This window comes from Phacochoerus africanus, chromosome X, assembly GCF_016906955.1.
Source record: "Phacochoerus africanus isolate WHEZ1 chromosome X, ROS_Pafr_v1, whole genome shotgun sequence".
NCBI lineage: Eukaryota > Metazoa > Chordata > Mammalia > Artiodactyla > Suidae > Phacochoerus > Phacochoerus africanus.
Genome location: NC_062560.1, coordinates 18164484 through 18179161, shown reverse-complemented (window position 1 = coordinate 18179161; position 14678 = coordinate 18164484). Strand labels below are relative to the sequence as shown.

The 14678-nt window shown below is 41.8% G+C and overlaps 1 protein-coding gene across 1 annotated transcript in view; it reads left to right on the top strand.

The window, feature by feature from the left end:
- Nucleotides 1–14678, top strand: part of MAP3K15 (mitogen-activated protein kinase kinase kinase 15) — a 149612-nt gene that overhangs the window by 28425 nt on the left and 106509 nt on the right. Inside the window, exon 3 of the mRNA XM_047764409.1 lies at nucleotides 1298–1321. Coding sequence (XP_047620365.1) covers nucleotides 1298–1321 — 24 coding nt within the window. The remainder of the gene's footprint in view (nucleotides 1–1297; nucleotides 1322–14678) is intronic.

Sequence of the window (14678 nt, the reverse complement as noted above, 5' to 3'; positions counted from 1 at the left end):
ACTTCAGACGTTTAGATACTCATTTTTTTTTCTTCTACTAATTTTCACTAAATTCATTATGCTTAGCAGTGGTTAGAATTACAAAATGTGAAAGTGTGGATTGTTAAGCTGTATTTTGATGAGAAGCATGAAATTATCATGCGTTGGTTTTCCCAGTTCGATACATTTTTTTCCCTCACCTATGCCTTAGTGACCTCCTCCGGAAAGTTCCATGACCTAGATAAGTTTTCATTTTTAATGATATGGAAAAGTACTTCCTAAAATGGAAATGGATACTCAGTTTTATCTGACGCCAGAAGAAGCAGTCTGCCCTTGTTGTCAAGCAGTGGAAATCTCAAGACACGTGAAACGCATTTTATGGGGTAGCTGTGTAATTATGTTTTCTTTTTTTCTGCACATGTTGGCTTTCGGGGGCATACATGATAGCCAGGGCTGCAAGACCATTGTGCTAAGTTAACTGACCGAAGTTGTTGTGACTGAGTTTGAAGCTTCCTAGAGTGGATGTTTATAAATATAATACCTGTAGTGAGATGTCAGGAATCCTATCAGCGACACCCGTCTGTAGGAGGGCTGACGGGGCTGGCGTGGGGGTGTGTGTGGCCTGCAGCCTTCGTATCGATGACTCAAGAAAGGGTTCCGGGAGGAGTTCCCATCGTGGCGCAGTAGAAACGAATCCGACTGGGAACCATGAGGTTGCGGGTTTGATCCCTGGCCTCGTTCGGTGGGTTAAGGATCTGGCGTTGCCATGAGCTGTGGTATAGATCACAGATGCAGCTGGGATCCTGCGTGGCTGTGGCTGTGGTGTAGGCCAGCAGCTGTAGCTCCAATTCGACCTATAGCCTGGGAACCTCCATTTGCAGCAGGTGCGGCCCTAAAACAAGAAAAAAGAAAAAAAAAAAGAAAAGTTTCCAGGCCCAAGGCAAGGGTACCATGGTGCTGCCCAGGTGCTTCCTACTGTCACTGAGAAAGCGGGGTGTAGGGCATTCAGAGCCCCAACTTGCACCTCACAATATCTTTGGACAGAAGCATTGCCACTGCTACAGAAAAATCCTTATAACCATATATGCCCCCCGCCCCCAGGAATTCCAAAGCAAACCGCCTAAGATAAATTTCCCTTAGAATATGAATTTTACATTTCCTGGAGGCTCATCCAATTTGAAGCTTTTTATGGGGGGGAGGTTTCAAGTGATTACCTCTTGCTCTAAGACAGGTGCCAGGGGATGGTGGGGGGACACAGAGCTGATGGAAATTAACTGCTGTGGACGAAAGCTATATTGATCCTATCTTTTCTTTTCAGGATATGGTAACTCAAAAAAACACAGTAAGTATCATATTTTCAGATTTTTAACTTGGTGAATGGAAATATATAAAGTGCTTGCCTCAAAATCCCACAGCGAGCAAGGTGATGTCTAATTGTACCTGTCGGCCGTGTTTCTAAGGGGGACAGCTACCAAGCGGCCGACTTGCGGAGCCCCACTTAGCTGCCTAGGGTGTGGGAGAGAAGGCAGAGTCAGGCACGTGTACTTGTTCTTCGTTACACCCTAGAACTTTGAGCCTGGAACCACCCGGCTGTCTTCTGAGCTAGATCTTTGTTTAAATGTATGTGTTAAAATCGCCCGATTTGACTTACAATTTCCTGCAGTGACACAGTGACACCATCGTGGTTTGACTTGAATAATGAAACCCCCCACCCTAAAAACATTGAAATAAGGTCGTGTCCTTGGAAATTGTGCCACAGTTATCCTGTACCTCCGGAGGCTCCCAAACTGCCCATCCTGCCAGACCTGAGACATTGTCACCTGGACTAAGGATGGTTCTTTCTTCCCTTTCCTTTGGCCCTCTGCCTCCTCCCCACTGGCCCTTCTAGAAGGGAAGGGCCTCCTGCCTCTTGTCCTATTCCAGTTGGAGTTCCCAGATGGAGAGGGAGAAAAGGGCCCAGGAGGTAGAGCCCTCTGAAGGGCGCCCTCTGCAGGGGAGTGGGAGCTCCGTGTGCCTTGACTCCCTCCACAGAAAGCCGCAGCCACAGCTGCGGGGCCCGGCTTTCCCAGGACCCAGGCAGAGCACCCAACTGGCGGCAGAAGGCTTGACTCTTCTCCTGCAAGACTGAGGATGAAGTTCTAGAAACAAAACAAGTGGTGTTGTTTTTGTAATGACATCTGGAGCGTGGATTTAACAAGCCGATGCGAAAATAAGGCATCAGGGTGGTTTTCTTGGGAAAAGAAATGGGAAGATTTCTCACTTCATTTTGACCCATTTACATACTAATATTGTCCACTTAGCAGGTCTTTCTAGATCTTGATTTCTTTTCTTTCTTTCTTTTTATTTTTGTCTTTTTAGGGCCATACCCGCAGCATATGGAGGTTCCCACGGCTAGGGGTAGAATCAGAGCTGTAGCTGCCAGCCTCCACCACAGCCACAGCAAGGCCATATCTGAGTCACGTCTGCAACCTACACCACAGCTCGGGGCAATGCCAGATCCTTAACCCACTGAGCGAGGCCAGAGATTGAACCCACATCCTTGCGGATACTAGTCGGGTTCGTTAACCACCGAGCCATGACGGGAACTCCCTAGATCTTGATTTATTAAATGACCTCCTTCCTGGGGACAGAGGAATCTAGTCAAAGGAGATTGGCCCTGAGGCTGGGAGGCACAGGATGTCGGCCTAGTTCTGTCTCTATGTCACTTAAGGCCGTCATTCCATCCCTACCCCAGTCCTCAGTGTCCTCAGCAGGAAAATGAGAAGGTCGGACTCTGTCATTTTGTTCGTAGAGAACCTCCCGCACCCCTTGTGTTCCATGTTTGTTGTACATGTGAAAAGACCTAACTTAGATTTAATACAAGGAATGTCTAGGAAGTAGTTATTCCTTAAAACAAGAATTACACTGAGGCAAGGTGCAAAGAAGAAAAGTCTCCTTTTCCATCCTGACTGTTGCTTGTATCGGAGCGTAGAAATATTCTTGTTCTCCTGGAGACTTGGTGTCCTTCTCGTATCATTCCGCCACATGCCCTCCTTTCTGGTACCTCGGCCCTTTTCTACACGCCCAGGAATTCCTTCACCTTCTGGGTAATTAATTATACCACAGCACCATTCTCCCTAGGCTTTTGTTTATTTGTTTTGTTTGCATTTTAAGGAATGAACCGATTCCGAACGGTGTGGCAGCAAATCTCTCTGCTATATTTGGCATCACTTTAGGATTCAGTGCCCAGTACGGGTTGTCATGCTTGATGGGGTGTGAAAATTGAGAGCATTCTGGAGAACAAAATAAAAGACCAGAGGTGACCGGAGGGGTTGAACATAGCGCCTAAGAGGACAAGTTGAAGGGAAACGAACCTCAGGAGGTATTGTTCATGGTCATTTTCAAATGTTAGCCCTCTCCAGAAAGCAGGGGAGGCAGTTACTTCTACTCCAGCTGGCATGGAAGTAGGGCAAACTGAAAAAAGGTTGGGATCCACGGAATGGACCCCTCACAGGTACTGGTGGTTACACATTGAAACAGAATGTCAGAGTAAATCAGGTGACTTTTAAGAAGAGTTTGCTCTCTTGTCTCCTCCATATGGCTTGGGGTAATGCTGCTTGGAAACAGGGGTATGGGTTGTATAACAACAGAGGTTTTGAGAAAGAATCTGATGAAATGGTGGGTCTGTGATCATTGGATGCCTTTAAAAAAGAGAGAGACAGCATGGTCATAGATGGTAACTTAAAAAGTCCTGGGAGTTCCCGTCGTGGCGCAGTGGTTAACGAATCCGACTAGGAACCATGAGGTTGCGGGTTCGGTCCCTGCCCTTGCTCAGTGGGTTAACGATCCGGTGTTGCCGTGAGCTGTGGTGTAGATTGCAGACGCGGCTCGGATCCCGCGTTGCTGTGGCTCTGGCGTAGGCCGGAGGCTACAGCTCCGATTCGACCCCTAGCCTGGGAACCTCCATATGCCGCGGGAGCGGCCCAAGAAATAGCAACAACAACAACAACAACAATAACAACAACAAAAGACAAAAAAAAAAAAAAAGTCCTGTGAGTCAGGTGTACAGATTAAATTCCACACACTGAACATGCAGGTGAGTGCTTGAAAGGAGTTTGGGGTTAGTAGATGCAAACTATTACATTTAGAAAGGAGACGTGATGAGGTCCTACTGAATAGCACAGGGAACCATATCCAGTCTCTTGGGATAGACCATGATGGAAGATTGGAGCTCCCATTGTGGCTCCGTAGGTTAAGAACCCAACTAATATTCACGAGGATGCAGGATCTATCCCCAACCTTTCTGAGTGGCTTAAGGATCTGGCATTGTTGCAAACTGCAGCATAGGTTGCAGATGCAGCTCAGATCTGATGTGGTTGTGGCTGTGGCTGTGGCTATAATGTAGGCCAGCAGCTGCAGCTCTGATTTGACCCCAGCCCAGAAATTTCCATATGCTGCAGGTGTGGCGATAAAAAGAAAATACGAGTTCTCGTTGTGGCTCAGTGATAACAAACCTGACTAGTATCCATGAGAACTCAGGTTTGATCCCTGGTCTTGTTCAGTGGGTGGGGGAGCCGGTGTTGCCTTGAGCTGTAGTTTAAGTTGCAGATGCCACTCAGCTCTGGCACGGCTGTGGCTATGGCGCAGGCTGTGGCGTAGGCTGACAACTGCGTTCCCGATTGGACCCATAGCCTGGGAGCTTTCATATGCCGCAGGTGCATACATAAAAAGACAAAAAATAAAATAGAGCATGATGGAAGATAATGAGAAAAAAGAATACACACACACACACATGCCTTTTCATAGAAATGGAAGGATCCGTAATGTGGTCTTTTGTATCTAGTTTCTTTCACTTAACATGTTTGTGAGGTTCATCCATGATGTAGCATCTATCAGTGGTTCTTTTTTGTTGCTGTAGAGTGTTCTATTGTATGGATTTTCCACATTTTTAAAGTATAGTTGATTTACATGTGACAGTTTCTTCTCTACAGCAAAGTGACTCGGTTATAAATAAATATACATTCTTTTTAAATATTATTTTCCATCATGGTCTATCCCAGGAGACTTAGATATAGTTCCCTGTGCTGTACAGTAGGACCTTATCATTTATCCATTCTAAATGTAATAGGTGGCATCAACTAACCCCAAACTCCTGGTCCCTCCAACTTCCTCCCCCCTCCTCTGGACATTCCACGTTTTATTTCTCTATTTCTCTAGTTGATGGATATTTGAATTGTCTCCACTTCTTGGTTATTACTCATGATGTTGCTATAAACATTCAAGTACAAGTCTTTGTATTGCAAACATATCGTCATTCCTCTTGGGTAGATAGCTAGGCATGAAATTGCTGAATCATACAGTAAATAAATGTTTAACTTTTTAATAAACTCTCAAAATGATATCCAAGGTAGTTGTACCATTTTACATTTCCACCAGCAGTGAGAGATCTTTCTCATATCCTCATCAATACTTGGTATTGTCTGTCTTTTTATTAGATCCATTCTCGTGAGTATGAAGTGTTATCTTATTGTGGGCTTGTATTTCCCTAGTGACTAATGATGTTGAGCATCTTCTCATGTGTTTATTAGCCATTCATAGTCTTCTTTGGTAAAATGTCTGTTCAAAGCTTTTGCTTATTTTTAGTTGGGTTTTTTGTCTTATTATGGAACTGTTAGAGTTCTTTGTATATTCTAGAAGCAAGGCCCTTATCAGAGACATTATCAGTTACTTCTTTTATGGCTCATGCTTTTGGTAGTGTAGCAAAGAACTCTTACTCTAACCCAAGGTCATGAATAATTACTCCTACATTTCCTTTTAAATTTTTATAGTTTGGGCTCTTACATGTATCTCTCTGACACATTTTGAGTCAATTTTTGTGTCTGGTGTGGGGTAGGGGGTCCAACTTCTTCATTTGGCCTATGGCTCTCCAGTTGTCCCAGCACCATTTCTTGAATTGAAAATTCAAGAAAAGAATTCTCTTTTCCCATTAAATTTTCTTTTGGCACCTTTTTCAAAATCAACTGATTATAATGTAACTGATGATAAATTCTCTTCCAGTGATCTCTATGTTTACTCTTATGCCAGTACCACACTGTTTTGACTATGGTACCTTTATAGTATGCTTTGAAATTCAGAAATCTGGTTCTCCAAATTTTGTTCTTCTTTTTCCACATTGCTTTGGCCACTTGGGGCCACTTGTAATTCCATACGAATTTGAGAATCAGATTTTCCATTTCTACAAAAACGACCATTGGAATTTTGATAGGGATTGCATTGTATCTGTTTATCACTTTGAGTGGTATTGATATCTCAACAATATTGAGTCTTCCAAAAAGACAGGATGTCTTTCCATTTAATTATATACTCTTTAATTTCTTCAGCAGTGTTTTATAGGTTTTCATGTATAAGTCTTTTACCTTCTGGATTAAATTTATTCCTGGATATTTTATTCTTTTGGATGTTCTTGAAAAAGAAATTGTTTTCTTAATTTCCTTTTCAGGATTTATTTTTTAAAAAAGACTTCACAAAAATCTTTAACACATCACATTTTCCTTCATAATTTAGTGTTTGAATTAAAATGTAATTCAGCTTCTGGTCAGAGATCCATAAAAAATAACTTCTTTTCACATACTATTCTCATCCATATGCTATTTCCTACTGCTCTAGAGGTAACAAAGACAGCCCCTTTCAGCATTTTATCACTTCAGAAGACCTGTTTATATGATGAAAGGTCAAGGTTGTGCCTTTATGAAAACAAGAGTGAAAGTATACCTAACTCAAAGAGACTGCTTTATCTATTAAACCTTGGAACTTCCTGGTAGTTTGTTATTATTGTACATAGTCCATAGGTATTCTTTGTTTTAATTTTACTTTGCAAAAAAATAACCATACCTTCAAAGTTATGGTGTGTTTTTCAGGTTGCTTCCTATCTGGAAGTAGACTGATTTGAGTGAATAGGAGATTTGTTAAGGAGTATTCTTGGGATCAACTCTGAGGAAGAAGAGGGAAGGAAGCAGGACTGGGTAGAAAGTGATCAAGCTGTGATGCAGGCTCAGTGGTAGCCTTGTCCAGCCCCTTCAGAGCTCTGAGCTGGAAGGACCTTTCTGCATAGTTCTGAGTTGGGATGGGATGGCCAGACCTTTATACACCTGCATCCCTTCCTCACTGAAAGGACAGCTACTTTGGGTGAGGTGCTCTCTGCAACTGTGGTAGTTCCAGAAGGGGCTGACAGGGGAGATAGCTGCAGTGTTCCCAGTAGCTGGGGCAACATGTCCTTCCTTGAACAGGGTGGTTCTGGGTGTCCGCCTCATTGTCTACCATGTTGTAATCACGTCATCTGAGAAATATAGGAATCAAATATACTCCAAGATGAAGGAATGTACCTCAAAGGCTGGGATACACAGAAATAATTTTTTTCATTGAATTGGTGGATAATTCAGTTGAGTTCAATTTCATTGAAATGAATTGAATTCAATTGCACTGAGTTGAATTGAATTCAATTTCTTTGGATTGGTGGGTAATTCAACCAGCAAGGAAACATGGGGACATATACCTTCCTTGTCACCCAGGAAAATTACCAGAAGAAGATGAGATATCCATGCAATACTTGTAGAAGAAATTGTTGAAAGTACACTAGACCTTATTTTCATTTGTCATGTCCTAAAGCCAGAGTTCAGGGCTTTTTTTTTTTTTTTTAAATACATGGTTAAATTTCCAAGCTAGGAGCTTGTTACTGAAAAAGATTTTATTAAAAAACTAATCTGGTTTTTGACCTCTGGATTAGGTTTTTTTTTTTTTTCCTTTCTGGAAAGCCAATGACATTGAAAATAAACTCATTGTTCCCATCAAAATAGTTAGCTCTATAATCCCAATAAATTAGAAATTCTTTGAGAAGCAGTCATGGGCAATATGAGGGTATCGTCTACAGTATTGGAAGTCTTTTACTTGGCTTATAAGAACATTCAGGCCTTGAGTTTAGAGTAACAAATTCTCCTGGTCTTTCCCTCTTGCCTTCCCTAATTCTTCAGTTGGCTATGGCTAGGGATCCCAAATTATCAAGGATGATATAGATTGCTTAGGGACACTTTGGTAAAATTGCAATTAAATTTCTTTTCTACCTTCTGTATCCTTTGGGTTTTCTGAGGTCAGCATCAGAATTTCTCCCACTTCTCTTAGTGAAGACTCGAACAAGAAGGCTAGCTCTCAGAGTAGATGGAGAAGGGGAATTTTATTTTATGCCCTGAATGTGAATTATGGGAACGTCTTTGCCCTTTGAGTATTTGTTTCATTCATGTAGCTATTTTTTATTTCTAACTCATCTTAAATTCTCTGTTCAGGTCTTTTTGGTTTTGTTTTTCCCTTCATGCCTGTGGTCTGTGTTCTCTTTTGTATTGGACTACTCTGGAGGTGTGAGCCATAAAACTTTTCTCTGCACCTCTTGAATACTGCAGGAGTAATGTCACATTTCACAGGGCCAATGTCAGAACCAAAATATAAATATTTAACTTTGCCTACCAACTGAATGAGTCTTTAGTGTCCCATGATAACCATTTATTTTCTTTAAAGATGGAATTCACATAGCATAAACTTCACCATCCACCCATCTGTTGGTGTTGGGCACTTTGTTTTGTATATCATGTCTTTATTTAAAGACTATTTCAGAATTAAACTGGATTGGCATTTAGCGACAAGAATCCTGGGAGTGGAGAGGGGAGGACATAAGGTCTGTCTGGCTCTGTGGTCGTCTCTGGGAATTGGTTTCCACCCCTATGACACGAGATGATTATTAATAAGATGATTACTGAGATTCGTGCCGGCTCTGAAATAATTCTCTGACTTGATGATGGTCGTTCTGTTGTTTGAACAAAGCAGATGGACTCTTGTAAGACCTCAGTTGGTGCCACATGGCGTGTTTCCAGCAGGAATATCTTCATTCAGCTTTCAGTGGCACAATAGTCTGATTATCCAATCGAGATTTTTTTCTCAGCTTCTATATATGTCTTTGTTCCTCTTATGACCAGATACAGAAAAGTGGCAAGAGAATGTTATTTGCATTGACCTTAAAAAAGAAAAACCAGAGTTCCCGTCGTGGCTCAGCAGTTAGCGAACCCGACTAGCATCCATGAGGACTCGGGTTTGATCCCTGGCCCCACTCAGTGGGTTAAGGATCATGAGCTGTGGTGTGGGTCACCAACACGGCTCGGATCTGGCGTTGCTGTGGTTGTGGTGTAGGCCGGCAGCTACAGCTCCGATTGGACCCCTAGCCTGGGAACCTCCGTATGCCATGGGTGCGGACCTAGAAAAGACAAAAAACAAAAAACACAACAACAAAAAGAGAGAAGAACTGCATTTCCCTGATGTGCACGTGTGCTGGTTTTTTTAAATTCTTCATTAACTGACTAGGCAAAGAATTATCTCTATTAGGCTGCGACTTTTGTAATCAAGGTTTTTGGAGTGGTGCCTGACTTGGATTTTCATCCTTAATAAGTTGACTTTGTCACACAAAATTATGTTAAATATTATGTTAAATATTATGTTAAAAATTATGTTAAATAATTTTTAAATTGTCTTATGTTTGCTCATTTGCTCCCTAAATTTTCTTGGGAACAATTTTCGGTGCTTTTTAAATTTCAGTTTTCACTAAGAATGTGCAACGCTTTTGTATTACAAGATTCAAGCTCCAGGAGTTCCCGTCGTGGCGCAGTGGTTAACAAATCCAACTAGGAACCATGAGGTTGCAGGTTCGGTCCCTGCCCTTGCTCAGTGGGTTAATGATCCGGCGTTGCCGTGAGCTGTGGTGTAGGTTGCAGACACGGCTCGGATCCTGCGTTGCTGTGGCTGTGGTGTAGGCCAGCGGCTACAGCTTCGATTCAACCCCTAGCCTGGGAACCTCCATATGCCGTGGGAGCGGCCCAAAGAAATAGCAAAAAGACAAAAAAAAAAAAAAAAAAGATTCAAGCTCCAAAGTGCCACATTCTACCAGCAGTCAAGATGCGCATCCTTCCAAAACTGCTCAGAAATCAGCTTATCTTGGGTGGCATTAAATCACCTTCCATCTGCCTTAGATTCCCCCCCACCCCCCGCCCCTGCCTGCCTTCTGACTAGGTCATTTGTTGACTGATTAAATGTTTGCATCATTATAAAAAAATGTTCTCTGGAAGGTCATGCCGAAAGTCTCATTATGAAGGCTCTTGGGATAAATTCTTCCACATTTTATTTGCTCCAAAAAAATTGATTTAGAAAACTTATGCTGTCATTGACCAACTTTTGACCTGCTCCTGGCCATAAATAAAAATAAGCACTGGTGCAATGAGGCCCCATCGCGTATGTTTCTGTGCTGGCCTCCCTGGGCCCTAGACCTCCTTGCATAGGGCATCTCAGAGGAGGCTGCTGGGGGGCCAGTCCTAGGTGTCCTTGGTTAGTGGCCACTGTTGAACCTGCCAGACAATTAGGTTGAGACTCCCAGCATGCTGTGCTCTCCTGAGCTCTCCGGGAGAAGCCAGGCAAACATTTAGGGATGGGAATCACACTGTTAGCATGGAAATCTTCAAAAATGAAGCCCAGTGAAGAAACTGATGTTTTAGGCCTGCGGGTAGGCTGTTGTATATGAATCATCTGCTTAAGAGTCCAGAGCCAGTGCTCTTAGATATGGATGCTGGGACTCCTTGGTCATTCTGGAGGAGCCTATGGACCCCTTCTGAGCATATATCTTAAAATGCTTAAAAACATACAAAGAATTACAAAGGAGACCAATTATACTGAAATATAGTTATCAAAAATATTTTTAGAAGTTCCTGGTGGCCTCGCGGGTTAAGGATCTGGTGTTGGTACTGCTGTGGTTCGGGTCACTGCTCTGTTGTGGCATGGGTTTGTTCCCTGTCCTAGGAATTTCCACATGCCATGGGTGGAGCCAAAAAAAAAATTTTTTTTTTTTTTGTCTTTTCCAGGGCCACACCCGTGGCATATGAAGGTTCCCAGGCTAGGGTTCCAATTGGAGCTGTAGCTGCCAGCCAATACCACAGTCACAGCAACGCCAAATCGGACTGTGTCTGTGACCTATACCACAGCTCATGGCAGCACCGGATCCTTAACCCACTGAGCAAGGCCAGGGATCAAACCCGAGTCCTCATGGTTCCTAGTCAGATTCGTTAACCACTGAGCCACCCGGGAACATCAAACTTTTTGAAGTCATATACTGTAATCTATGTTTTCCTTTATTATTTCTCAAATAATAAGATCAAACAACAAGTTGAAAAGCTGTCATAATTTTGGAGTAGTGATGAATATAAAAGTTATATTGAGGTCCCTCTGGGAACTGAAATGTGATATGAAAAAATTCTGTGATTTCTGTTAGTAACAGAGTTGCATGTCCTGCTAAAACAAAAATGTTTTAGCTACATTCCTGATCGAAGGCACAGTTACATTTCACTTAAAGATGAATAATGACAAAGGAGCACTTTTTTTCTTGTTCACATGAATTAATGAGCCCCAGGTTCAGAATTGCTTGTTTGGTCTAGAACTGTTGAACATAGCTAATACTTACTGGATGTCCATTATGTGCCATGACCATATTTAAGCCCCTTAATTAAGTTGACACTATCATCATCCTTATTTTTATATTTTATTTTATTTTATTTTATTTTCCCACTGTACAGCAAGGGGATCAAGTTATCCTTACATGTATACATTTTTTTCCCCACCCTTTGTTCTGTTGCAACATGAGTATCTAGACATAGTTCTCAATGCTACTCAGCAGGATCTCCTTGTAAATCTGTTCTAAGTTGTGTCTGATAAGCCCAAGCTCCCGATCCCTCCCACTCCCTCCCCCTCCCATCAGGCAGCCACAAGTCTCTTCTCCAAGGCCATGATTTTCTTTTCTGAGGAAATGTTCATTTGTGCTGGATATTAGATTCCAGTTATAAGTGATATCATATGGTATTTGTCTTTGTCTTTCTGGCTCATTTCACTCAGGATGAGAGTCTCTAGTTCCATCCATGTTGCTGCAAATGGCATTATGTCATTCTTTTTTATGGCTGAGTAGTATTCCATTGTGTGTATATACCACCTCTTCCGAATCCAATCCTCTGTCGAAGGACATTTGGGGTGTTTCCATGTCTTGGCTATTGTGAATAGGGCTGCAATGAACATGCGGGTACATGTGTCTCTTTTAAGTAGAGTTTTGTCCGGATAGATGCCCAAGAGTGGGATTGTGGGGTCATATGGAAGTTCTATGTATAGATTTCTAAGGTATCTCCAAACTGTTCTCCATAGTGGCTGTACCAGTTTCCATTTCCACCAACAGTGCGGGAGGGTTCCTTTTTTCTACAACCCCTCCAACATTTGTTATTTGTGGATTTATGAATGATGGCCATTCTGACTGGTGTGAAGTGATATCTCATGGTAGATTTGATTTGCATTTCTCTTATGATCAGCGATGTTGAGCATTTTCTCATGTGTTTGTTGGCCATCTGTATATCTTCCTTGGAGAACAGTCTATTCAGGTCTTTTGCCCATTTTTCCATTGGGTGATTGGCTTTTTAGCTGTTGGGTTGTATAAGTTGTTTATATATTCTAGAGATTAAGCCCTTGTTGGTTGCATCATTTGAAACTATTTTCTCCCATTCTGAAAGTTGTCTTTTTGTTTTCTTTTGGGTTTCCTTTGCTGTGCAAAAGCTTTTCAGTTTGATGAGGTGCCATGGGTTTATTTTTGCTCTAATTTCTATTGCTTTGGGAGACTGACCTGAGAAAATATTCATGATGTTGATGTCCGAGAGTGTTTTGCCTATGTTTTCTTCTAGGAGTTGGATGGTGTCCTGTTGTATATTTAAGTCTTTCAGCCATTTGGAGTGTATTTTTGTACATGGTGTGAGGGTGTGTTCTAGTTTCATTGCTTTGCATGCAGCTGTCCAGGTTCCCCAGCAATGCTTGCTGAATAGACTTTCTTTTTCCCATTTGATGTTCTTGCCTCCCTTGTCAAAGATTAATTGACCATAGGTGTCAGGGTTTCTTTCCGGGTTCTCTATTCTGTTCCATTGGTCTGTCTGTCTGTTTTGATACCGGTACCACACTGTTTTGATGACTGTGGCTTTGTAGTATTTCTTGAAGTCTGGGAGAGTTATGCCTCCTGCTTAGTTTTTGTTTTTGTTTCTCAGGATTGCTTTGGGGATTCTGGGTCTTTTGTGGTTCCACATAAATGTTTGGATTGTTTGTTCTAGTTCTGTGAAAAATGTCCTGGGTAATTTGATAGGGATTGCATTGAATCTGTAGATTGCTTTGGGTAGTATGGCCATTTTTACAATATTGATTTTCCCAATCCAGGAACATGGAATATCTTTCCATGTCTTTACATCTTTGATTTCTTTGATTAAAGTTTTATAGTTCTCGGCATATAGGTCCTTTACCTCTTTGGTCAGGTGTATTCCGAGGTATTTGATTTTGTGAGGTGCAATTTTAAAAGGTATCGTATTTTTGTATTCCTTTTCTAATATTTCATTGCTAGTATACAGAAATGTGACTGACTTCTGAATGTTAATCTTATATCCTGCTACTTTGCTGAATTTATGAATCAGTTCAAGTAGTTTTGGGGTTGAGTCCTTAGGGTTTTCTATGTATAGTATCATGTCATCTGCATACAGTGACAGTTTTATCTCTTCTCTTCCTATATGGATGCCTTTGATTTCTTTTGTTTGTCTAATTGCTGTGGCTAGGACTTCCAAAACTCTGTTGAAGAGCAGTGGTGAGAGGGGGCATCCCTGTCTTGTTCCAGATTTGAGTGAGAAGGCTTTCAGTTTTTCCCCATTGAGGATTATATTTGCTGTGGGTTTGCCATAAATGGCTTTGATTATATTCAGGAATGTTCCCTCTATACCCACTTTGGCGAGGGTCTTGTCATGCATGAATGGATGTTGGACTTTGTCAAATGCTTTTTCTGCGTCTATTGAGATGATCATATGATTTTTGACTTTTCTTTTGTTAATGTGGTGTATGATGCTGATTGATTTGCATATGTTGAGCCATCCTTGTGAACCTGGGATGAACCCTACCTGGTCATGGTGTATAATTTTTTTGGTATGTTGTTGGATTCGGTTGGCTAAGATTTTGTTGAGAATTTTTGCATCTATATTCATCAGTGATATTGGGTGATAGTTTTCCTTTTTGGTGGTATCTCTGCCTGGTTTTGGAATGAGGGTGATGGTGGCATCATAGAATGTCTTTGGGAGTATTCCTTCTTCTTCAACCTTTTGAAAGAGTTTAAGGAGGATGGGCACCAGATCCTCTTTGTATGTTTGATAGAATTCGCATCATCCTTATTTTAAATGTGAGAAAACTAGATTAGGTGGATAAATACATTTTCCAAGGGCATCCATCTAGCATGGGGTGGAGCTAGGATTCAATTTTTGGCCATCTGAATTTTCCACCGTCTTGCTATGCTTGAGCTGAGCTGACACTGACTTCCTATTTCAATATTGATAAGGTATTTCTTTTATCTTACTTAGCAAATGTGAGGGGAAAAAAATCCCACGATGCAGCTCTCCCGAGGCGATGGTGAGATTGGATTGAAATGTCTTCATACAATGCTGGCGGGAGTAGAAATTGCTCCGTCCTTTTTAACAGCATCTTGGCCACACACAACAAGAACTTTAAACTTGCTCTAGTAATCTCACTCTTGGGAAGTTATACTTAGGAAGAGGCCACAGGTATAATAAAGATGCCATATGCAG